Source organism: Canis lupus, chromosome 1 (genome assembly GCF_003254725.2).
Source record: "Canis lupus dingo isolate Sandy chromosome 1, ASM325472v2, whole genome shotgun sequence".
In the NCBI taxonomy this organism is placed as follows: domain Eukaryota; kingdom Metazoa; phylum Chordata; class Mammalia; order Carnivora; family Canidae; genus Canis; species Canis lupus.
This window is the reverse complement of record NC_064243.1, coordinates 65,878,000-65,903,398: the sequence shown is the minus strand read 5'-3', so window position 1 is coordinate 65,903,398 and position 25,399 is coordinate 65,878,000. Positions and strand designations below refer to the sequence as shown.

General features: G+C 46.6%; 1 protein-coding gene and 1 long non-coding RNA gene across 4 annotated transcripts in view; one reads left to right on the top strand and one right to left on the bottom strand.

The window, feature by feature from the left end:
* The window catches only part of RSPO3 (R-spondin 3), an 84,020-nt gene extending 76,670 nt beyond the window's left edge, over window positions 1–7,350 (bottom strand). The window contains exon 1 of one of the 3 annotated variants that reach the window (XM_025422960.3): window positions 7,116–7,350. In XM_025422960.3, the coding sequence (XP_025278745.1) occupies window positions 7,116–7,212 (97 nt within the window). In that variant the 5' untranslated portion in view covers window positions 7,213–7,350. Of the gene's footprint in view, window positions 1–611; window positions 726–7,115 lie in introns of those variants that run through there. The other 2 variants (XM_025422962.3, XM_035707267.2) reach the window with 2 other exon arrangements.
* Window positions 7,351–9,157: 1,807 nt separating this feature from the next.
* LOC125755917 (uncharacterized) lies at window positions 9,158–23,725 on the top strand. Its single transcript, XR_007413472.1, has 5 exons — window positions 9,158–9,342; window positions 12,869–12,943; window positions 13,829–13,857; window positions 16,916–16,968; window positions 23,622–23,725. It is a non-coding gene; the product is annotated as an uncharacterized LOC125755917 (long non-coding RNA).
* Window positions 23,726–25,399: the final 1,674 nt, after the last annotated feature.

Here is a 25,399-nt window from a genome sequence, read left to right as displayed (position 1 = left end):
AAGTTGAATCTCAGTGACCGCTGTCTCATATAATACAAAGAGTATTATAAAAATGAGAGGCTTCAGTTGAGAATGATATATTAGATAACAGGCAAAGTACATCAATGTAATTACTCTTATTTTAATTTCTTATTACTCTTATTTTGTTACTGCCAATAAAGATCTCGATGTCAGCTATGAGAACACTTTTAATAGCAATAAATACGGCACCACTAGATCTTAGCTCATGCGTTCAACTATCCCCTTTCTCTGACTCCAAAATACTTCTCTTCAGCCCCGACACTCTGAGGCTTTGATTCTGAGCTACTACTTGCTCTACTGGCCCTCAAAGTAAAGACAGCTCAAAAATAAATAAATAAATAAATAAGCTTCCTACCAAATCTGCTTCTCTTCCTTTCCTGTCTTTTCATTTATCTCCACTGCTTTTCCATTCACCCAGATCTGAGTCCTTACACTACGAAGCCTGGTGCCAAATACGTCCCTCCCTCTCTTTTCCCTTCGTGTCCAATTAGTTGCCAAGACCTATACGTTCGATCCATATAAATTATCGGCTTTATACATTCCCTTACAGTCAGTCACCACTATCCTGACACGGGGCCTTATTATCTTACACGTGGGCCATGGCAGTTGCTGCCTCGACTCCAGGACAGGCCACTCCTGACAGCTTGTCACGGGAGGGGAGTTCTTCAGCATCTCTCCAGCCAGATTCCAAGCCAGCTCCCTGTGACTCCAAGCCCTGGGACAAGACAGATCTACTGAAAACCTGAGTACGCTGAGCGATGCTATGGCTATGGTGTCTGGGCACTAGATACTGCGAAGAGTGAGAAATGGTATAACTAATTCCATCTCTACTTTGATAAGGCGCTTATTAAGTACTCTTTAACCACATTTCCTTATAATAAGGGGATATTTATATTTGTTTGCACTTCCAGTCTTCATCGCCTAAACTTGGTTGAAAAAGACAGCCAAGTTTAGAAGAGCTGTTTAACTGTGAGTATTTACGTCACAGCCACGGTTTATGTTCTCAGACCAAAAAGATGATAAGTTGAAGAGACTATAGCAATCGCTTAGCTATAACTTGTTGATCAACCACCTTACTTCACAGATGAGGAATTGCAATCTTAAGCGGTGTAAAGGGACTTGCCTGGATTATTCAAATATTAGCAGGTGTGCTGGATCTAGAACCCAGATCCTCTACTTCTCAGTCTACTTCTCTCCAGCAGACACTGGGGATTCTCTCAATGGCATCGTAGGTCCCAGTCTCTGGCATGAACTTAGGATGCTTGCTACTCATTGTTTCCTAAAGGTCAGATACCACCCTGATAAGGTACTGTTTCGAAGACTGGATTAGATTCTTGCAGAAGGCATGATGACAGTTAAGAGCTATTAAATATACATTTAATTGGGCAATCATATTTTTTAGTATTACTGAGTTTTCTCTGTGAAACTTCCAGAAAAAAATGTAGGGACAGCAGATGGTAACTAGGTCCTTTGCCAAGATTACAAATAAAGCAGAAATCCTCTTATCAGACAAGAGGCACCTGTAACCATATCTTTTAAAACGAATTTTTGAGATTATCCAAACTTTTCAAATGTGAAGAAAAAATGTAGGCATTTTGCTTCAAAGTTTCATGCTGTTGAAAACTCTTCAGAGCAGAAAATAGGATTGTATAGCCCTCAATGACTTTTAGACAGTAAGCATTCTCAGCACCCCCATAGTCCTTGAGAATGGAACATTCCATTCTTTTCAGTATTGCTGGATAAGTACTTTAAGCAGAATTCTAGTAATATTCCTGAAGGGAAAGATCTGATGGGCAGGATTAAATAGAAAAAAAATGTCCAGTAAATTTTTACAGACATATATTTTACACTTTTTTATAGTTTGTTAAGGTAGAGTCGCAAAGCATTTCAAACTTACTGGGTTGTCCAACCGATGGTAAATTCAAGATAATCCAATCATTTTAAATCTGAAGAAAACATTCACAATTGAGAAAGCAACCCACATTTTCCCTCAAAATCAAAAGCAAGGTAGAGAAATCTATGTGATTTATGATGCAACACTTCTCAAATGATCATTCTCGAAAGCATGCCAGTGTTCAATGCACTGTTCAGAGAAGAAATAGTTCTAACCAAGTAAAACACGTAATTTCAACACACTGTCTTGCATGATCCTTACCATGCTCTCAGAACTGAATGATGTTTTCCTAATGGTAACCAAAGTTGATTCTTAACATTTCTTGAAATATAATACCCACTCTGATGGCATTTCAAGAATTCACTACTTGGAAAAGGATTTTTTGGGGGGTGGGATAAGCGGATAGCGGGGAAGTAGGAAGAAAGGTTAGGACAACATCCAAAATGAAACATTCAGATAAAGCGGGGAAAGATGATTTAAGAAATTACTCTATGTAGAAAAGTCTTATTTTTTGATACTTTGTTCTTATAATTGCAGAGGGACCATTTGGTCTTGACTCTACTTAGGGTTCTGACAACTCCACTCAATATACCACCAACATTACATAGAATTTAAAAGAACTGCATTAAAAAAAAAGATTAAATGCAATTGGAGAATATTTTCAGGTATTTAGTAGTAATCTGGAGATCTCTGTCCAGATTTAAATAGTCTAAAATAATCAGATGACTAATAAATTTGTTTTGTAGTACTGCGGCATGTATGGTTTTCCCATAACTTGAAAGTCAAATGTAACTACATGTTGTAATTTCCACACATTGCTTTCCGGGGACCTAATTTGTAGAATATTAAATTCTGGGTAAATACTTAATGAAACAATGAGTTAGCAAAAGTTATCTGCTTAGAAACTGAAATACTGTTCATTTTTCATGCTTAGAGGAACAACGAAATGTTGACATTAAGTCAATTTCACACTCATTCTTATATTCTCAATTACTTTACATGGAAAAACTGGGGATTAAAAAGACAATATTTAAGAATCATCATCCTTAATGTTCTAAGTAAAATCCTTCTACTGAAGCAATAAATAATTAAAATAGTATGACAAAAGGATATTTTAAGAAAGAACTCTGATAGTATAATAATTATAGTTCTAATATTATAATATATATTAAAATTTACAAAAATGAAGTTTTGTTTTTTTTTTGCTTTTTTTTTTTAGATGTTGCCATTACAGCCTGAGAGTTTAAATTTGTGACTTTGATTCATGTAGATATCACATGATACGTTGCAGGATGTTTTCTCCAAAAAATTTTACTGTGTCTCCTATGTATTAAACAACGTCTCTTTCAAAAACAAAGTAGACTGGTAACTGAAGTAGACAAGTGAGAAAACGCATTGTAGCCAATATCCAAACCATACTTCCATTCAAAATTAATATTACAACATGCATGGTCAAATGAAAGATTTTTCTAGCCTATAGTTAACTTGTTATTTACCAGAATTAGCAGTATTATTACCAAGAGTGTATCAGAATCTCAAAGAATGGCTCAAAATCTGAAATAAGGTCATGGGCAATGACCAACAATATATTCCGATAAGATGGTTTTATCTTATTACCACTATTTCCCTTGTATTCTTACTCCTTTATTTCAGATATTTATGAAGGATTTTTAGAAGCTTTACAGATTATGCAATCAGAGCTTTGTAATTATTATGCACGCAATAGCTTTTCAAAACTCGCGTGTATCTAGAATCCAGACAATTAAAATCAAATTAATAGATGGCATCAAATAAAAAGGATACTACAAAGGCATCTGACGTTTCTAACAGTAATCTTCTGGAGTAATATGATCCTATAATGTCTTCTGAATAACCAAGCAATGTTATTATATTTAGCAAGCTTCGCTACTGCTCTTCATTATTACTGTTATTACTAGATATTGAATTCTTTGACATTGGTCGCTAATGTATAATAACATAAATAGCAGTTCAAAAATTTCCAGTCAACCAGAAGAGCTTATTCTCCAAACAAAGTGGATAAATGAGAGTCTGGAGACCATCACATTTATTACTTAACATACCTGGCATCCTCTCTGTGACATAGACCACCAGGTAGTGAAAAAGCAGGAGATCAGCTCTACCCACCAGCTGTACGGCTTTGTAGAAGTTACTTAGCCTCTGTTTCTCAGACTCTTTCTCTGTAAAATGGGACTCTTAATACCTACACTTCAAGTTACTATTTAGGGGTCTGAGTGTATCACTCACGTGAAAATGCAGTGCAATAGTGAGGTTTTGTGCTTATTATCATCATGGCAAGTATGACCTTTACTTTCATTAGCAGATAGCGTGGAATTCCAAACCTGACCGTACTAAGTTGCAAGGATGGAGCTGGAATTGGGGGTTCTTGATTCAACACGGTACTTAAAACCAAATCTTGCCTCTGAAAACACTGCTGGTTGGGGAATCTTGAATAAGCGTTGCGTTTCATTTTTTATCGTAAACAAATTCAAGTTAGTCACCTCTAGGAGCTGTATATGAATCCAAATAGGTAAAAAAAAGTTATTGTGTATTTACTCACTGATGACTCCAGAGATATTTTTTAAGGCACAAAATTTATGTTTAATAGGCTCTTTTTGGGACACCTGGATGGCTCAGCCATTGAGCGTCTGCCTTTGGCTCAGGTCAGATCCTGGGGTCGTGGGATCGAGTCCCACGTCGGGCTTCCTGCAGGGAGCCTGCTTCTCCCTCTGCCTGTGTCTCTGCCCCCCCCCCCCCTCGGTCTCATGAATAAATAAAATCTTTTTAAAAAAACGCTCCTTCTCCTATAAGAACACTAGTTTTCACAAAGTACGGACAAAAGGTACAGCAGGAAAGCCGGAGAATACTAATGTGGCTTTATCTGCTACATCCGAGTATTAGCCATGGTTGCTTAGACTTGACAATACTGAACACTACAAACAAATGTCTTTTTTTTTTCTTGGCAAGAAACTTTTGCACTAAAACATTCAAGAGACCACTTTCAAAACACTTGGAAAAAAACAGCTCTTAACACCTCAACTTCCACCTCTGGTATTTTTAGAGAAGATTTTTTAAAAGTCTAGGAAAGTGAAGCTATTTAACCACAGGCCCAAAGGGATAATACTCTTAAAGCTTCATGTTAGTTGTTTTTTTTTTTTTTTTTTTTAGGAAAAAGTAATGGCTTTTTATTTATTTATTTATTTTTTCGAAAATACCTTTGACCTTATCTTTCATCAAAATTCGTTTTCCCAGACCGTATTGGAGGAAAACGTTCTTACACGTTGAAGAAATTTCCAAAGAAACGAGTATGTGCACACTGCAATTCGGCCCCGGGTTTCTGGACATTGAACACCCTTCCCTGTGCCCCCCCCCCACCCCCCCTTTCTCCAGGAGCCACACTGCACCTGCCAAGGGCCTGGTCGGTCTCCTCCGAGGACGCAAGGGGTCGCCCCTCTCCCAGGAGTTCACCGGCCGACCCGGCCTCGGAGGCCGACCGCAGGGCGCGGCCGCAGCATCCCGGGCAGGGGAGCTCTCCCGGCCCCTGTCCCGCGCTCACCCGCTGCGCCTCCGACTCGGCCTGGAGGCGACGGCGGCAGGTCCAGAGGCGGCTCGTCCCGAGGAGGGTCCCCGCCCGGGGCCGGCGGGAGCCGAGGCACCGCCAGCTCGCCCTCCCGGGGGGCCTCCTTCAGAAACGGGGCCCCGCACTGCGATCGGAAGCGCCCCTGTCTACACTGGCGGCCCCGGGGTCCCGGCGGGGAGAAGGGGATGGCGCGCGGGGCAGCGCGGGGCAGCAGGCGCCTGGGGCCGGCGAAGGGGGGCGGGGGCCCCGGGGCGCGGCTGAGCGAAGGGGGACGCCGGGGAACCGAGGCCGCAAACCCCTCCGGGCCCCCCGCCCCTCGCTGCGCGGCCCCGGGGCGCAGGCGAACCGGCCCGCGTTCGCCCGAGGCCGGCGACACTCGGGGAGCCTTCGGGGCCCCTCGCGTCCGGGGCGCAGACGGCGGCGGCGGGGCGTCCCCAGCCCTCCGGCCCGTGCCCCGCGCCCGGCGGCGGGGGTGGCAGGGGCGTCGTCCTGGGCGCCCAGCGAGCTCCGGGCGGGCTCCTCCCGCCCCGGTCCCGCAGCCTGCAGCGCGCCCTCCGCGGGCACCAGGTCCCCGGGGGTCAGGACGCGGCGCCCTCCGCGGGCACCAGGTCCCCGGGGGTCAGGACGCGGCGCCCTCCGCGGGCACCAGGTCCCCGGGGGTCAGGACGCGGCGCCCTCCGCGGGCACCAGGTCCCCGGGGGTCAGGACGCGGCGCCCTCCGCGGGCACCAGGTCCCCGGGGGTCAGGACGCGGCGCCCTCCGCGGGCACCAGGTCCCCGGGGGTCAGGACGCGGCGCCCTCCGCGGGCACCAGGTTCCCGGCGGGCAGGACGTGGCGCCCTCCGCGCGCCCAGCTCCCGTGCCGGGCACCCCGAGCGCGGCGGAGGGAGCGCGGGCGCCGGATCCCGGACGACCTGTCGCGCGGCCCCACCGGGAGCGGCGGGCGGACGCGGGCGGCCCGGGAGGCGCGCCCCGAGCTTGGTGGGGAAGCGCACCGTCCGCGCGCGTCCGCCCCGCGGGGCCCCTCGGAGGAGCCCAACGCCGGCCGGCCCCGCGCTCCGCGTGCCGGGCAAGGGCGTGGGCGGGCAGCCGCGTCCCGGGCAGTCCCCAGGCGCTCGCGGCGCTGCAGCCGCCCAGCCGGGGCGCCCCGCCCGTCCTCTCGCGCCCCCCGCGCCCCCCGCGCGTCCGCCGGCTCCCGGGCTGCTCGCCCCCCGAGCTCGGTCTCCGCGCGCCTCCCCCGGCGCGGACTCGGCGGCTCGGCAACCCGCGGTCCCCACCCCCGGCCCCGGGGGCGCGCAGACACCTCGAGCCCGTCTAGCGAACGCACGCGGCTTCCCCTAGAACCCGGAGCAGCGAGGGGCGGCAGCCAGGTTCGCGCCCGCGGGGATGCGGCGGAGGCGAGGGAGCCCCGAGGGGGGCGAGGAGCCCGGAGGGGGGCGAGGGCACCCGGAGGGGGATGAGGGAGCCTGGAGGGGGCGAGGAGCCCGAAGGCGGATGAGGGAGCCCCGAGGGGGGCGAGGGAGCCCCGAGGGGCCGAGGGCACGGGGCCGCCCGACAGGTGGACGCGGCGGGGGAGCCCTGGCGCACGAAGCCCGGCACTTACTTCTTCGCTGGCGCCTTCCCCGGGAGGCGTTTTGGCTGCCGATGTATTCCATAAAGTTCAAAATGATAAAAAACCAAGAAATGAGTCGCAAGTGCATAGTAACCCAGTAGCGGTTCCCGTCCCTTCCTCCTGCTTCTGTTAACCGTAGCAGCAAGCGTCTGGGACCGGGGCAGGCGCTGGGGCTCGGGGCGCGCGAGCCCGCGGCGGACGACCTGGCCCCGGGCTCCGAGGGGCGCGCCGGGCGGCCACCCGAGCGGGGCGGGCGGGGACGCCCACTACTGGACGTGCCAGCTGCCCGAGCCCGGCGCCGCGGCGGCTCCGCGAGGGTGGCTGTCGGCACCGCGAGCGGCGCGGGCTCCCCGGGCAGCGAGCGGCCTCGCCGGGGCGGCCGCAGGTAGCATGGTGCGCGGCGGCGGCGGGTCCGGGTCCGGGCGGCGGGTCCGGGCTCAGAGGCGGCGGCGGCTGCGGCGACAGCGGCGGGGGCCCGCGGATCGCAGCGCAGGGGGCGCCGAGGGCAGCGCGGCCATGGCCCAGGGGCGGCGGACAGACCCCGAGCTGCTTCTGCCGTCCGCGAGCAGGAGCCGCTCCAGTGGAGGCGGGCGGGCGGGCGGCGGGGAGGGAGGGAGGGAGGGGGAGGGGAGGGGAGGGAGGGAGGGAGGGGAGGGGAGGGGAGGGGGTGGCTGCGGGGGGCGGGAGCTCGGGGGCGGGGAAGGAAACCGCCGCAGCAACAACCCCGAGCGACCTCAATAACTTTCAATTTCAAGAGGGAAAAAAGGGAGCTGGAAAAGTACAGGCGCTGCGATTTGGCAGAGGGACGGGAAGAGGCGCCTGAGGGGTCCCGGGTCTGCGGCGGAGCATCTCCGGGCACCACGCGGGGCGCGGGGGCCGCGGGCGGGGGCGGCGGGGCCCGCGCGCTGAGCGGGGTCCCCCGGGGGCGCCCCCGAGCTGGGGTCCGCGGCCGCCGAGAGCGCGCTCCCCCCTCCCCCCGCGGGCTGTCCGAGCCCCCGCTCCCCGCGCCGCCCCCGGCGTCCCCCGCGCTGCCCCCCGCGTCGCCCCAAGTCCCCAGCGCACCCCGCACACCCCGCGGCCCTGCGCCCCCGCCTGTCCAGAGCCCGCGCCCCCGCGCCCCCAGCTCCCCGACTCCCGCGCCCCCCCAGCTCCCCGCGCCCCCCGGCTGTCCAGGCCCCGCGCCCCCCGACCCCCGCGCCCCTGGGCTGTCCAGGCCCCGCGTCCCCCGCGCCCCCTGACCCACGCGCCTCTGGGCTGTCCAGGCCCTGCGCCCCCCGCCTCCCGTAACCCCCGGCTGTCCAGGCCCCCCGACCCCCGAGCCCCCAGGCTGTCCAGGTCCCGCGCCCTCCGCGCCCCCTTTGCCCCCCGCCTCCCCTGCCTCCCGCGTCCTCGGGCTGTCCAGGCCCCGCGCCCCCCGCGCCCCCCGCTCCCCCCGGCTCCCGTGCCCCCGGCTGTCTAGGACCCCCCACCTCCCGCGCCCCCAGGCTGTCCAGGCCCCGCTCCCCCGAGACCCTGGCTGTCCAGGACCCCCCACCCCCGAGCCCCCGACTGTCCAGGACCCCCCACCCCCGAGCCCCCGGCTGTCCAGGCACCCCGACCCCCGAGCACCCCGGCTGTCCAGGCGCCCCGACCCCCGAGCCCCCGGCTGTCTAGGACCCCCCACCTCCCACGCCCCCAGGCTGTCCAGGACCCCCCACCCCCGAGCCCCCGGCTGTCTAGGACCCCCCACCTCCCACGCCCCCAGGCTGTCCAGGACCCCCCACCTCCCGCGCCCCCAGGCTGTCCAGGACCCCCCACCCCCGAGCCCCCGGCTGTCCAGGCCCCGCGCCCCCCGCAGCGCAGCTGGGCAGTCGGCACCGCGGCGGGGGCTGCGGGGCGCGCGTCTGCGACTGCTTTCCGGGGTTCGCCGCCCCCCCCGCGCCCCGCCGCCCCGCCGCCCAGCCTGCAGGCTCCCAGGGGAGGGGCTCTCCCGAGGACCCGGGGGCGCGGACGGCCACCTGGCCCGAGCGGGGCCCCGCGGCGGCGCGCGGGACGGTGCCTGCGGCGGTTGGGCGGCGCCTCGGCGGCGGCCCGGAGAGTCCCCGCAGCCCTCCCGCCGCCCCGGCCCGGCCCGGCCCCCCGGCTGGCGCGCCTCCCCGCGCCCCCGTCCCCCGATCTGGAAAAGCCCGGTGTGCGGCGGCGGTTCTCGTCCGCGCCAGCGAGACTGACCCTTGCGAAGGTTTCTCCCAGGCTTGGGGGGTGCGGGCGCGGAGGGTCCCCCTTCCTGCGGGGCCCCTGGCAGCGGGAACCAGGGTCGGCGGGTCCACCCAGGGGTGGGGGGGGGTGCCCTGCACTTCTGAGCGGGGCGCCCTGGCTGCTCCCAGGTGAGCGTCCCACCTCTTCCTTCCAGTAGCACAAGCCGATGAGCTTCCAGAAGCTCCTGAAGTACCACTTGGGAGTCCTAAGCCCCCGGAGTGATTTTAGTGGAAGCTAGTCGGGAGCCGTATTTAACAGTATCCGAAGGACTATCCTTTGTAGCTGTACAGTTTTACACCAGCCCTGAGAGGTCACGCTGAAAAAGTCCCTGATTCATAAACACCTTGCTAATTCTTAGGCTCAAATAATTTAGGTTTAGAAGATAGCCAGAGCCTTGCTGGAGAGCAAGCGAGAGTGGACTTTCTCCCTCTTCCCTCCATCTATGATCCCTGAACTGGGTCGCCTCCTGTGTACGTGTTTATACATGGAAATACATGGAAGGGATAAAAAGGTCATCGCTCCTACCCATCCCATTTTTTTTTTTTTTTTTTTGCAAGCTCGCAGTGCTTCAAATTGTTGTATTTCTCTGAGGTCTTCAGGGGTATAGTTGTTACACATCCCAGAAGAGAGGACTGAGGAGAGGAGATGGCCTGGAAGCAAAAGGAGAGGAGCATGAACTACACATTCTTGTAAAAGCGCTAAAAAATTAGAATCTGAGAGGCTGGCCTTTCCATGCTAATTCCTTAATTAAATGTTATTAATTGCTTTGCATGCCTGTATTGGAATTTTGAAGGTAGGAGTAGTTTTCTATCGATTTTATATTATGGGAAAGACAACAACCCCATCAGGGTTGTGACTTTTGGCTTATTTTTAAGAATTCCCATTCACAATTCTTTCTCTGCGGTAGAATGGTATTTTCTGTACATTGTGTGCGCACACACACACCATCTTTATCTGTTGCATAATGTCCAGTTGCAAATGACTGAGTTTATCACTTTGAACCAGAAAAGTTACAGATAACAGGACAATTCCAATAATGATTATCCAAAAAAGAAGCTACTCTATTTTTCTGTGCCCGTCCCAGTCAGCTTTGCTTTCCTTCTTACTTAATACCTCAGATCCTGAATATCTGCACCATAAAATGTGGGGGATTTAAAGGCTGTGGGAGGCTCCCTTTGAAAAGGACTCCAGAGACTGCCTTTCTAATCCGGGATACTTGAGCCGGATGGGATGAGATTGCAAAAGGGATGTAAAAAAAGCAATTTGGTGAACGACTTCAGGGGGGAATAAACACGAAGAAAGACATTTACTTTTCACTCTGTATTGTGCAGACATATGTTAGTTTGGATGAGAATAGGAATGACAGTGTAAATAAATAAACAAGCAGAGCGAGAAGCTGCAAGTCTTGAGCCATCCCAGGAAAGGAGCCCTGGATGCAGGGTGCAGGAGAGGCTTGTCAAGGAATAAGCACTGTTCTGAGGAAACATAAGGAAAACATTAAATAAATGGAGAGTGTATTCTTTCTCTCTTGACGCTATGCTTTAGAATAACTTTTTCCTGATCCATGTTACCATACTATTAAATGTGTGTTTACTCGCCTGCCTGAGTCCTCCGGTCCCTCCACTGCCCTAGCAGCTTATGGAAAGCATGCCGCAGCCTATTTTGTGCAACATGGTACCTTTTTTTTTTTTTTTTTAAATCAATAAAACAACGCTCCTAGAAGCCTGTGGCTGCCAGAGGATTCCAAGGCCCAAGCCTAAAGCAAGTCAAAAACCATAGGCTCAGCATAGAAGTCAACATTTGCTTGTTGTTTTTCTCCAGAAAACATTAAAGGCCCAGGGAGTTTGGATAACCAGGAATTTAAGAGAGTCGAGCCAGGAGAAGAGAATAGTTTTGGATAAAGATGGGGGGGGGTGTGTGTGTGAGCACATCCAGAGGAGTCACTGCAACCTCTCCTCTGCCCCGTGCCACCTCCCCCACCAGGCAGCGACAACAGTTACAAGTTATTTTCGTCCGCTGCAGGAGTGGCACTTTAAGGAAAGAAAATGATTGTCATATTGTTGAATCCGTGCTCAAATATGCGAAAGGGGGTGTGCTCCAGAACGAGAGAGCAAGCCCAATAGCTTGGAATGGGCTAGAACTAGTAGTGATGAGAGATCCTTGGCAAAGTTGGGGCTGACATCAGTCATTCTACCACAGAGCTAACATGCAGATCCTGAAAACGCTCAGCTCTCTAGTTACTCAGATCTGGAGGCATCTGAGCAAGTCAAACGGGGTATTGCCGGTGGGGTCTGGGCAACTGACGCAGCTAGAAGTCATCCTCGAAATACAGAGCAGACGGCAGTGTTGAGAAGCCGTGGAAGTTAGCAGATGAAGGAGAGCTGCTATTTTTAGAGTGAGAAATAAAGGAGACAGAATTATTATAGCAATTTTAAAAAAAATGATTAGATGGTTATATAGCATTAAGAAAATGAGAAAGTCAAGACCCGTGATGGATTACTTTCTGTCAACAAGAAAGAATGTTCTTCCTCCCAGATGAAGTTATGGGACACTTAGAAAATTGTGGCGAGCACTGTCTGCCGTGCCTATTTTTAAAGACTTCTTTCTTTCGCAAGTAAGCTAACGCTGGGCTCATTTAAAAGTGAATATCTGGTATTATTTACTATAAAGGATTTAATGCCTCAGGAATTTTTTTATTATTATAGAGTTTTAATATAAAGAGCCTATGTGTTGCGGTAAGAAGGGCTAACTAGACTGGCAAGCTGGGGATCAAGGTGAAGTTCCTGTTCTGTCTTTGTCATTGCGTTTCGGATTTCTTCATCTGGAAAATGAGAACATACAACTAAATGGTCTCCCAAAAGCCTTTTAGCTCTGAAGATAAGGGCCATATATCCAAAAAAGAAAGGCAGACTTGTAATTGCAAATGTCAATGCCATTTCTAGCTATGTGACATCACAGCGTTCACCTACAGAATTGTGTTTAATTGGATAGGCCCAGATTTAGAAATCTTCTCACAGACTTGTTGATTTCTGGAAAGGCCTAACCCAAGAGAATCCTAGATGCCTCCGGCCTGGCAAAAATATACCCAGCACCAATTCAATCTTTCTAGTTGTCTCTACACTTTGAGACAAGGAGGAACAGTCTTTGGACCTCAGATTGTGGGAAGATGCCTGGAGTGGGTAGGGAGAAAGACTTTGAGCTAGCTGCAGATACCACAACATCTCAGCTGTTTTCAGGAATCCCAGGCGGGGAAGGAACAGGGGTTTCATTGAAGGAAGACTTTCCCTTTTATTTTGTGTTATTCCTTCCTTTTTTTCCATCCGTATCTTTGGATGAGGATTTACATCCATGTCTCTCTTGTCCTAGGAAACTCTGGAGAAAGTCAACAGTTTAAGTGGCTGTGGTCACAGCTCTAGGTCGAGGGTTAATATCAAAGACCTGAAAGCATTATAAGATGGAGAGGGCAAGGCTAGGTGAGGGATAATTTTAATGAGCATCTTTTTTTATAGTTGTTTTTGCGTGTGTTATCTGCAAGACAGCCTCAAAACACTTGCTTCATAGAGGAGACCCCTGAAGCCAGTGAGGTAATGTCACTTAGCTAACCTTATGTAGAAACGATCCTGGTTATTTTATTTTACCCTGATACCTATTTTCTCTGTCCTCCCTGGCCCCACGGTGTTGACTTCTATGGACCAGTCATCAGAGCCTCCTTCTTCTGCTTTCTGGTTGGGTTCAGTCAATGGGGACCCCAGTGGGTGCATGCAAGGAAAGAGTGATTCTCTTCCCTTCCTGCTTTGGCATCATTCTGGAAACTGATGCATCCCTCAGCTTTGTCCAGAAGCCCTATTCCCTGGCTCCAGCTCTCAACCGGGTTTCAATAACACCTACCTATAACATCTACTTGCCCTGCCTCTTTTAGGCCTAGGACTAGAAATGACTTCCCACTCTTCCTAGTCCTTAGGTTTCTCAACATCTCCTGTCATACCCCTTAACTCTGCACTAGTATAAATAGTCCTTTTGTAAAAGTACTTTTTGAAAATCCTTGCTAGGTCTTTAAGGGACACATAAGTATCAAAGCTGGGGCTTGAAACCAGATTGTCTGATTTAAAACCAGTGATTCCCCCCCCGCTCCCCGCCATGTTATCTGGCCTTTCCAGAGAATGCACCCTGATTAATACTGAGTTTGAGTGAAAGGGAGGAGGATCAAGGGAGGCTTCTCAAGTAAGGAAGACTGCATACAACAGACATCAGAGTAAGGTCATGGGCTAAACCGGAGTGAATTACTAGAATCAGAATGGCAAGGAGCAGAGCAAAGTTCATGTTCAGCTTTGTAGCCAGGCATTAGAAATAAGGTGATAAACAGGAAAAGAAGGAGCAAGACAGGACATGGCATCAGTAAAAGATGGCATTGACTGTAAGGCTATTTTGACTAAGTCATTTCTTATTTATTTATTTTTTTCCCCCGCCAGATCTGAAACCAGCCTTGAACAATCCATAGGTAAGTAAGGGTAGCTTATTGGAAAGGGTGGTAGAGGGTAGCAGCTGAAGGTAAACCAATCGTACGTGCGTTCAGGCTAGACAAAGAAGCAGAGTTGTATTTAAGGTCCTTAAGTCAAGGATATTGAAGGGATGACTTGATGGTTTGTGTTGGTGTTCTGGTTAAAAGGGATGTTATGGTTTATGACGGAATTAAAATGGCACGTAGAGGCATACGTGGACATGCTCAAAAACAGGCTTTGGGAAACCCATCTTTAGAGCAGCCATATTAAAAAATATGGATAACTACCTATCATGTCTGGTTTACATTTGTTACTACTGATGTGTTTGGGTAGTCGCTTTTGGTCAGTTGATTACTCTTACTTCAGCGCTCACCGACCATGTGGCAAACACCATGCTAGCTTCGAGAGATACAAAACTTATGAAGACCAGGGCCTTGCCCTCAAGTAGCAGACCCTCAGTGAGGGAGGCAGGAACATAAACCATTGAGGCTTTGGTGAGACAACTGCTGTGTGATAAAGGCTCTGTGGCGTGCTGTGGGGAGAGGAAAGAGAGACGATGCTTGGGGTGGGGGTAGAGATAAGCCCTGTGTCCAAGACGTACGGCATGTAAAGGACTTGATGGTGAGTCTCAATGTGGATGAGGGAAGATTTCTTCCTTTGCTTTAGACTGGTACTTACTCAGAGGTGGAGGCATAAGCTCTTCTTCTGTCTTGTTCTGTGGAGGTCAGTGGTCACAGCTGGCTGCCTGCTTGCTGGGGAGGCAGCCATGCTCCGGGAGTGGTATCAGGCCTCCTCCTCCCCCAGCAATTCACTGTGGCTCAGCATTGACCATGTGGGAGTGTTGTTAATGGCTGATACCTGCGAGGAGGTCTGTGTAGGTTAATTATTTGACTAGTTTACTGTAGATACACTGTGGGTAGATTCTTCTCATGTGAGAAAAATGACACTTCGTTTCTCCTCTTTCCTACAAGTGTTGGAGAGTAGTTAGGGTAACCAACAAAGAAATGAGGGCCAGCCTTCCTAGGTGTCTGGCTGCTTTTATTCTCCTACCCCAGCACCGTGCTTCACCATTCCCCACACATTCTAGAATTCCTTTGCAACTTGTTCTCCCTGTTTCCGCCCCCCCCCCCCCTTACCCAGAAGTCTTCTGCCGAGCCTCATCCATCTGACCATCTGGTCCTCTCTCCACATTAGAAGATCTCTATTCTGAAACCTAGCCTTAGCTCACATAGTAGTGCTAAAGGGCTGGCTTAGCCCTGCCCTTCTTTCTTCTTTTCTTCCATATAATTCTTTCTTTCTAGAAACATATTCTGGTTTCACATTGGCCTGTGGGGTATGCCGCAGACGTAAGGAGTTAGAACCATTATGAGGAATAGAGGGGGTTCTTCTCAAGGGCTGATGCTCCTGACATTCACATGCTAACCGGCTTGCCATGTTTTCCAGTTGCCTCAGCGAGGAGACATGTTCTGCAAGAAACGGAAGGAAAACAAAGCACCTTCCTCCTAGGGAGATTGTGTTCTGTTACATGTTGCTGTAACCATCCCTAAAACGTCATGTCTGAAATTATGGACTATTCACGGCTTCTCACAATTTTGTGAATTGACTGATTCTCCTGCTGGTCTCCCTGCCTATGCACAGACACTTCCTTCATATACTGTATCCAGCTGTCGGGTCACTGGGTTGGCCTCATCTGAGATGCTAGAGAACGTAGGCCTCCCTCCTCCTGTGGTTTTTCATCCTCTGAGCATGGAGCTCTTTGGGCTCTAGATACATAAAAAGGGGAAGCTGCAAGCCCTTTGGAAGCCCTCCAGTGTCATTTTCCACTACATTTTGTTGGTCAAACAAGTTACAGGTCTGGCCCACATTTCACGCTTTACCCGATAGACTCCATCTTTAATATGAGAATTATTTGCTGTTTTTAACCCATCACAGAGCTCATGAATGGGTTACTGATCCTTGTATAAAGTCAAGTTTTCCAACACCTTGGCAGGTCAGAAAACTGACCCTGAATCGAAATAAGAAAGCAAAATGAGGTTTACCCTACTCCCCCTCTGTAAAGGCTGTTCTGGTTCTAGATTAGTTGCTTTCTCTGGATTAAATTTAAATTCTGGTCTGGAGACCTCAAACTATCAAATCAGTTCAAAGTTCCAGACTAGTTTGTGTTAAAAGTTTTGGCCTTAAGTCCATTAATAGAGAGTTGTTATGGTTTGGAACTCACAGAAAAAAAAAAATTGCTGGGCATTCTGATTGTGGGGGGAGTCCTAAGGATGACTTTATGTAGCGGTGACTTCAGCCTGGTATTTTCCTTCCTTTCTTTCTTGTCTCAGAAGCTAAGGTAGCATTACTTAAAATTTACGAATGCAACATAGAAGTCTCCTCAATAAAAAGAGCACTGTGTAAATGCTTTCTTGTCAGGAGGCCTCTCTTTTGTCTACTAACATTGACTGAAGACTTAGCATTTTAGTGCATGGGAATGTGAAGTCACGATCATTAAATTCCATATTTCTAAGATTTAATGAAATAGATACATTCATTTTGCGCTACAAAATAGAGACCCCTTCAGGGTTTTAGAAAAGGAGGCAAGTAAACTAATGGGTTTACTCCTTCACTGTTAATTGATTCTCTGACTTACTTAGGAATGATGCACTGATTTTGCATGACTTTATGGTGAATTTTCATTCTTTTTAATCATAAAGATCAATACTTTTTCAGTGACATTATAAATTACATAAAATATGGTCTTTCACATTTTTGTTAAAGATACATAACATAGTATGATAGACATTGAAGGCTAGTCTAACTTCTATTAGGTGAGTAATAACTTGAGGATATTTCCCCCAAATAATGATACTTATACCTATGGCTTGCTCTCCTCTGTGTATATTCATATGTATACATATTTTTCATCTATTTGTTCTCATTGATGAAATTATGCTCATCCTCATGTACACCACTTGACATCATCACAATTAGAAATTTATTTTAAGTGCCAATATTCTCAAGAAAAGTTCAGAACTAGTGAATTATTTTAATTTGACTGTTTTTTCTTTGTAACAGATCTCTGACAAGGCAAGGGGAGAAGGCCCGACCCGTGCAAGGCATTATGAAATGTGAGTATTGGGGAGATTTGTATCTAATAAGGATGCTTACTGGTTATGAGAGGTGAAAAGAGAGGGCAGACACAGAAAAAAGCAGTGGCAAAAGGGAGGCATGAGTGTTTCAAGGATGAACTTAGTTTTCTAGGGATGGCCCAATAAAGCATTCATAAAAATTTAGATTAGACACTTTACTGCAGTCTCTTTAACGGAGGAGGAGATTGTGTTAGAATATAAAATGGATTGCTCTAAAAACATTTAAAATTCATGTCCTATAACACAGGAAAATTATCCAGAACGTACACTACAGATCAAAAGAACATGAGTACAAATGCAAATCAGAACCATGATGAGTTATCTTCTCACGCCCGTCAGAATTACTAGTATCGAAAAGATAAGAAATAACAAGTGTTTGCAAGGATGTGGAGAAAAGGGAAGCCTTGTGCACTGTTGATGTACAAACTTTCAGTTATAAAATACGTACCTTATGGAAATGAAAAGTACAGTCTAGGGAATGAATATAGTCAATAGTAGTATGATAACTCTGTACGGAAGTCCAAACAGAGAGTTTCATAGTAAGAAATCAGTCCCTAAACGATTTCCTTATCAGAAGGAAGTGGGAGTGGAGATCAAATTTGATCTTTTACAAAGACAACAATCAAATTAAAATAATTCACTAGTTCTGAACTTTCTTGAGAATATTGGCACTTAAAATAATTTTCTAATTGTGATGATGTCAAGTGGTGTACATGAGGATGTGCACAGTTTCATCAATGAGAACAAATAGATGAAAAATATATACACACACTCATATACACCGAGGAGAGCAGGCCAGAGGTATAAGTGTCATTATTTGGGGGAAGTATCCTCAAGTTATTACTTACCTGTTAGAAGTTAGACTGGCCTTCAATGTCTATCATACTATGGATCTTTAACAAAAACGTGAAAGACCATGCGAAAGACCAAGGGAGGGAGAGTCGGACAAAGCAATCACAGTCCCGTCTCTTAGTGACGGTCGGTCGTTCCTGTTCCTGTTCATGGAGTAGGGGTAGACCTGTCATGAACACCTAGGACCTGGTGTCAAACGTCCACAAGGAATTTAGAATCGAAGGTCAGAGGAGGAGCAGAACTCCTCCCCGTGCTGGTGGGACCTAATCTAACAATCCAAGGACAGATTTGCTTGGGGGGCAAGGACATCTCCTGCAGCACTCAAGAGTGGCTGAAAAGTGGCCGATAGGGGTTTCTCCCTGACGTGGCCTTGTGCGGTAGCCAGCAGGCCGGTCAGCCAAGTGAGGCATAGATTGCATATGTTGAAAGAAATGAGAGCAGACGTGATGATACTAAGTCACTTGAAGCTAAAGGTCTTGAGAGTCAGGGTCAGGGTTACCAAGTGCTGCGACCATCCTGTAAAACTAAACCTTCGTCAGATGAGGCCCCCGCGGCCTACGGTGAACAGAACCTCTGGCTCCCTGGACCCTCCTGGGACATGTTACAGGAGCGAGGAACACGCTCTGTAGTTATTGGGCTTCTGCAGTTGTCTTCAAGTCAGATTCTGGTACTTTCCCTCAACCTAGGCCCTTGCCTAAGTAAACCAAAATGAGTGTGCAGAAGGTGAGTGAATAATGGAATGAAAATAGACAATTTGCATGAAGATAACAAAGAGGGAAGTAAATGGGTAATTTGCAGGCTGAGATTCAATAGGTCTGTACAGATAACAGGCGGGATTGAAAGATGGAATATCTGAATCCCCTGGAATAATATGTATTTTCTGTTATTGAACGAATTGATATGTAAAAGTCAAATTCAGGGGCGGCTTTTATTTTATGTACATTGTTAAGGAATGGTTATCTTTAATACCAACTTGAAATACGGGTATTTTAGAGAACTTGAAGGGTTTGGCAGCTAACTTAATCCTTCATAGTTGGCAAATGTCCCATTCTGGGACCCCAGGTCCCTCCGTCTGAAATGCGTAGTATTGGTGTAATCTCAGTACTCTGAATCCCCAGGTGCTAAGGGGCTTAGGGCCCTTTACACCCAGGGCTCTGTGCTGTGACCGTCTGTCAGGGGAGTTGGAGTACCATAGGGAAACCTGTTTGCTGCTTGAACTTGAGGTAGGAGAACCTCTAAAGCATCTTCGAGAGAGGAAAATGTATCGTGTTTTTAAAGACCTTGGGGGAAGGAGTTCCCAGTAGTCTTTGCAGGCTTTTAAAGATGCAGAATGAATTTTATTTCCCACAGATACAAGCTATGTTAGCATAAAGTTTCTGTACTGAATTGAAATTTTTTTTTAAGGACTTACTTAGAGTGGGGGTTGGGGGTAGAGGGAAAATCTCAAGTGGACTGCTGGCTGAGGCGATGGGGCTCATCTCACGACCCTAAGATGAGCTGAAATCAAGAGTTTGATGCTCAACTGCTGAACCACCCAGGTGTCCCAAACATCTGATTTTTAATGGAAGTTTCACTTTAATTTGGCTTGCAAAGGGGCACCTGGGTGGCTCAGCGGTTGAGCATCTGCCTTCAGCTCAAGGTGTGACCCCGGGGTACCGGGATCAAGGACCACATGGGGCTCCCTGCATGGAGCCTGCTTGTCCCTCTGCCTGTGTCTCTGCCTCTCTCTCAGTGTCTCTCATGAATAAATAAATGAAATGTTTAAAAATACATATAATTTGGCTTGCAAAGTTCATGGAATTCTAGAACTGTAAGGACCCTTAGAGATCATCTAATATATATATATATATATATATATATATATATATATATATATATATACAAGGAAACTGAGACCCAGTTTAAGTGGCTTGCCCAAAGCCATAGTACCAGAGCTGGGATTGAAACCCACTTCTTTTCATTAGTAGGATACTTTTGACCTTACCAGCGTTCTGAATGCTGTTTCATCACTCATGCTGTGCTATTTTAAACAATTCATATCCTTTTGTTTCGTATCAATGGAGTTTGAGAACAGCTCATTCATTCACTAGTTCATTCACTCACTCACATTCATTCAGTATTCCTTTAGTACCTTCTTTGGGCATTGACCTTGATCATGATTATCATTGTCAAACGAAGAGCTTCACAGCATTTAAAATAATTATGAATTCATTCATATCCTTGGGTCAAACACTTTAATTTTTGTGCTTTTTAATAATTCTTCATTGATATTGATATATTTGCATATGTAAAGTGTAGGGTCAGGTGAATCTGAGTATACTTGAAGGAAGTTTTATTTTGTTCTATTTTTCAAAAGACTTTATTTATTCATGAGAGACACACAGAGAGAGGCAGAGACACAGGCAGAGGGAGAAGCAGCAGGCTCCCTACGGGGAGCCCGATGCGGGACTCAATCCCAAGACCCCGGGATCATGCCCTGGGCCAAGGGTAGATGCTCAAACGCTGAGCCACCCAGGCATCCCTTGAAGGAAGTTTTAAAATTTCTGCATTTACTCTTGGAACTGAAGCCCATCTTTGTTTTTATAATAGAGAACTCCAACATGAATTTGCTGTACAAGTGGCCCTATTTTAATTTTTTCAGTCATACTTAAGGAAAAAATTATAACCTGCTCACATAAATAAGGCAGTATGTTTATTTCACGGATTAGGCTAACTTGTACTTTTGAAATTTATTCATTTATTTTCAAATTAATGCAATGAATAAAAATCACTTAGACTCTGCTTCCAGACTGTTAATTAGTGAGAGTACTAGCTGCCTATTGGGTGGCAATAACTGTAAATTTATTAAATGTCGTGAGAGTAACGCTGAAGAAATGAAGGGCATAGGTCTCCAGAAACTCATAATTTAGTCAAGGGGAATACCCAAAGAAATATATGAAAAATGAAGATTCTATATTACATATACTTTCTTATCCCTAGAAAAAGATTACTCTTTAGTCTACAGATAATTGAGCAGTTCAGTCAAGGTATCAGTCTTTGAAGACTTGAGTGAAAGCCAGACTTTGAAGCAAATCTGAGGGAGATACAGGGAAAGGACAGTACATGTGTCAAAATTATTACTGTTCAAAGGAAAGATTTGGGCTCAAATTCTCTCCTCCTTCTTGAGACCAGTTGCATGACCCACTCTGTGCATATGCCCCTCACAATGTTCAGATTCCTACTCAGCAGCAATTTCTGGGAGCTCATATGCCGGGCTCTGCGTCAGGCACTACAGTACGTTGTGACATTCATTCACCTAATAATTCTCCCATCTAGGCGGGTTGGCACGTTATTCTCAATCTTCTCTTCCATGCCATTCACTTTACTCACTACTGGAATCCAAAATATAGAAATAATGTGTGTGGGAGAAGGAAAGGGAAGGTAAGTGAGCGGGTGCAAGCTCTAGCTCTGGCTCCAGTCCCAAAGATACCAGTTAATAGTCCTGGCTACTCACATGTGGTCCACAGACCAGCACACAGGCAGCACCTTGTTAGAAATGCTTAATCTGGGGTGCCTGGGTGGCTCAGGCAGTTCAGTGTCTGTCTTCGTTTCAGGTCATGGTCCTGGGGTCCTGGGGTTGAGCCCAATGTCAGGCTCTTTGTTCAGCTGGGAACCTGCTCCTCCCTCTCCCTCTGCTTGCCGCCACCCCCCCCACTTGTGCGCGCTCTCTCTCTCTCTCTCTCAAATAAATAAATAAAATCTTTAAAAAAAATTCAAAATCTGAGGTCCCACCTTAGACTTGGATAACAATCTACTGAATCATTTTAACCATTTCCCAGGTGATTTGTAGGCACGTTAAAGCTTGAGAAGCTGCTTCATGATAAAATCATTGGGGAGGGATTTTGAAAGTACTGATGAATGGGCTCTGTTTCAACACAATTAAAATCTCTGGTGCATTGGGGGCATCTGTATGATTTAAATACTAATCGAAGGTTTTAATGTGCTGTGCTCTTTCCCAAATATGCCTAAAGATAAGAATTGCCTAGAGCCCTTATTAACAAAATAGATTCCAGAGCGTAGGTCTAGGACCTACTGAATCAGAAATCATTATTTTCGGTGTATTGACTAAGCAACCCAGGTGACATTTATTAACAAGGAAGTCTGGGAAACATTGGTAATCTCACGACGTTCCATTCCTTTTATCTGCTAGCCTTGTGGGAGATCATTTTTGTCTCAGACTCCCCTCTATCCTTTTGCCAGGTGACGAGAGGGAATGGGCTCACAAAGCAGGGAGGTCAGCACAGAAAGGAGAGAATGTGGGATGAGATTTCAAAATATCTGATAGGGTGAGAGCAGAGGTGGAGGTGGGACTCCAATGAGGCATCCCTTTATCTTTATCAAGAGCCACTGCTGCTCCTACATCAGTGAATGATTCTCAACACCTCTAAGTCTCTTTGTCTGGGAAAGGGCTGGTGCTGAAAGGGAACATCTCAGACAAGATAACCGCAGTTTTTATGGGAAGAGGGAGAGTAACTCAGAATGGTTAACTTGACTCTGGAGTCTTAGAACTCACTATAAAGGGAAGGGTAGGTACCTTCAGTACTATCCTTACTATCCAAAGCTCTCCTTTGGATTCCTTTTACTCTTATTTAAGCCCCAGATTGAGGAATACTGATTTCAAGAATGCGTGGTCTCTTTATTAATAAATGTGACACAAAGGGAAATAACCCATTTCTATCATCGGTGTGAGTAACACATTCAGTATATCCGCCATCTTGACATAAAACACCAGGTTGGTTTGACATGTTTCTTTTTCATAAAATCGTTGGTTGTCATTTAAGATCTTGCACTGATTTATAGAATTATTTATATTTCTATTTGTTATATTTTGTAATAGGAAAATACTCTGCATTTCCAGTATCTATATAGAGAAAGTGTGTGGAGCATTTTTCGAGATGTTATAGATGAAACAAAGAAATGAGGGGATATAGACCCTATCTCTGAAGGGCTTAAAACTTACTGGGGTGGGTAATTTACTGGCGTGGGTGTCAGAACCAGTATACTTAAAAAATAAACAACGGTGAAGCAGAGCACAGATTGAAAGCCAAATGGGAGATTCAGACAGCACGTGCAAAAGAGGTTGAGTGCTGTTAGGCCTGCCTGTGGGTATTCGTGCCTTGGGCTCTCCCTCTCAAAGATGCCCTTGTTAACCAGGAGACTATATTCTGTTTCACCATCCATTCTCACTTATAACTGTAACAGTTATTTAGCTTCTCTGAATATTAGTTAGCTGAATGCAAATGCTTCCTGGATTTCCCCCTGGTGCTAAGCTTAAAGGTATTTCAGAGACACAATGAGTTATCTTATCAAGCTTGAATATCTAGGGAAGTTACAAGACCCTTAGATAATTAGCCTTTGTAATATGCTCACAAACTGGACATTTGGCAGATAACTATTGTCCTGCCTTCTCATTCTAGCAAAGGGTTGTGATTTCCCAACAAAGGCAGAGGAGTTGCAAAACAGCAGGACTTTGCTACAGTTAGTAATTAATGAGGTGCTAAAAGTGCCAGAGCAGAGGCTCCCAGACACAGTGTGTGACTCAAAGGGATAAGAAGCACCCAGAATTTCAAACAAGAGTGTCACTTAAATAAACAGAAAGTCAAGAGAGTCTAGTCTGTGGAATGGGAAATGGTCTATTGACATCAGGAGTCATCCTACAACTGTGTAATACAATATAATAAGGATTAGTCATTACATTTTGCAACTTGTGAAAAACTGGAATTTTTTTCTCATTCCTGCAGAAACTGAGCAATTATCTGCTTTGCAGTATTCAAGGAAGTCATAATGAACTCTTAATGCCCCATCGTGTTCAAATAAATAACCAGACTGTTACAGGTTCCCACCAGCATGACTTTCATCTGCCTCTTTAATGTATATTAATCAATCAAGTTAATTATTAATATTAGTAGACAAGCCAAAGCACTTTACTAATCAACTAATAGCTGGGGACCCAAGGCCTAATGAGAGCTTTCTCTACTGGGAGGAACGTTACTTAGAAAGAATGACATAAGGGGTAATTTTGGATCATGAGTGTTGCCTAAAATGGGAATGTGTTTTCTGGCAGAGTGGAATTTCTGCATAAATTCGGGTAAATGTTAGGTATCTTCAAATTAAGATTTTATAGTTTCTTCTCCCATGCTATATTCAAGTTTCTTTAAATGCACCATTTAAATTTGGGAGCGGTAGGTAGTAAAATAATGCTATAATAGGGTCCACCAACATAATCTAGCAGAAGCTCATTAAACAGAGCTCACTAATATGCATATATATCCATAACTGTATCTATATATAAAGTATATATAGATGTGTGTGTGTTTTATATATATATAACACACACCTATATATGTTTTATGTGTGTTCCTCCAGAATGGGAAAGGACAAAAAAGATCAGATGTAATTTGATTATCCTAGCATGGATGTTATTCCTACAAGGGATTTCATAAATCCTTCTATTATTATTGATGTATTGCACTTAATACTTCAGTGACATTGAGAAAATGTTTATGTTGAATACGTCTACCTTAGACTGAGAATGCAAAACAAGTGAAAGAAATCTCTTATATGTATTTAAGGATTATGATTTTAGGAGAATTAAGCAAGTTCTTGAGTTTCTTTTTTGCCATACGGAGCTGGTACATTCATATCCTGCCATAAAAGAACTTAGGACATTTTCATGTTTACAAATGAATGTATGTACTAGGGGTGGTGGAAGGGGAGGTGGGCGGGGGGTGGGGGTGACTGGGTGACGGGCACTGAGGGGGGCACTTGATGGGATGAGCACTGGGTGTTACTCTGTATGTTGGCAAATTGAACACCAATAAAAAAGTAATTAAAAAAAATAAATGAATGTATGTGTTTTATATATGTGAAAAACTGAGTCTCGTTGAATTTGGGTAATGAACTTTTGTTGAAATTATAAGAAGAAAAAATGTTTTACAACATGTTTAGTTGATTTGATGGCACTTATTAAATTCTAGCCCATAAAACACACCCGCACACACACACACACACACACACACACACAACCTGCCCCATACTAAAGGTCTTACTGTGAATTTGAGATTTTAAGACTTTAAATCACTGAGCCAATATTCAATGATGTACTTTAGAGATCTCTGGTCCCAGTATCAGTAGGTGAATGAGTTAGAGATATAAAGCTGTAGTTTACTCAGCAGAAACATTTTAGCTTCATTCATTAAGAAAACTGAATTGTTTCTGCTTTTTTTTCTTTTAAAGAAAACTTGTAGATTTTGTGTGTGTGTGTGTGTGGGGGAGTATTGTATCATGAAATTGCCATGTTTTAAAATGTGTATTGAAAAAGAATTCACTGGATCAAGTCTTTTCCTTCAACATACTCTAGAGGGAGTCAAATCTAAGAAAGTTATGTTTAATGCATTTCAACTGCTATTGGTTCGTTTTAGAAATTTTCTTGGTGACAATGTTGTTTTGACCTTCTTAGTTAAGCTGTAGTCTAGGAGTTAGAACCTGTGAGCTAACAAGGCCAAACATTTATGGCCTG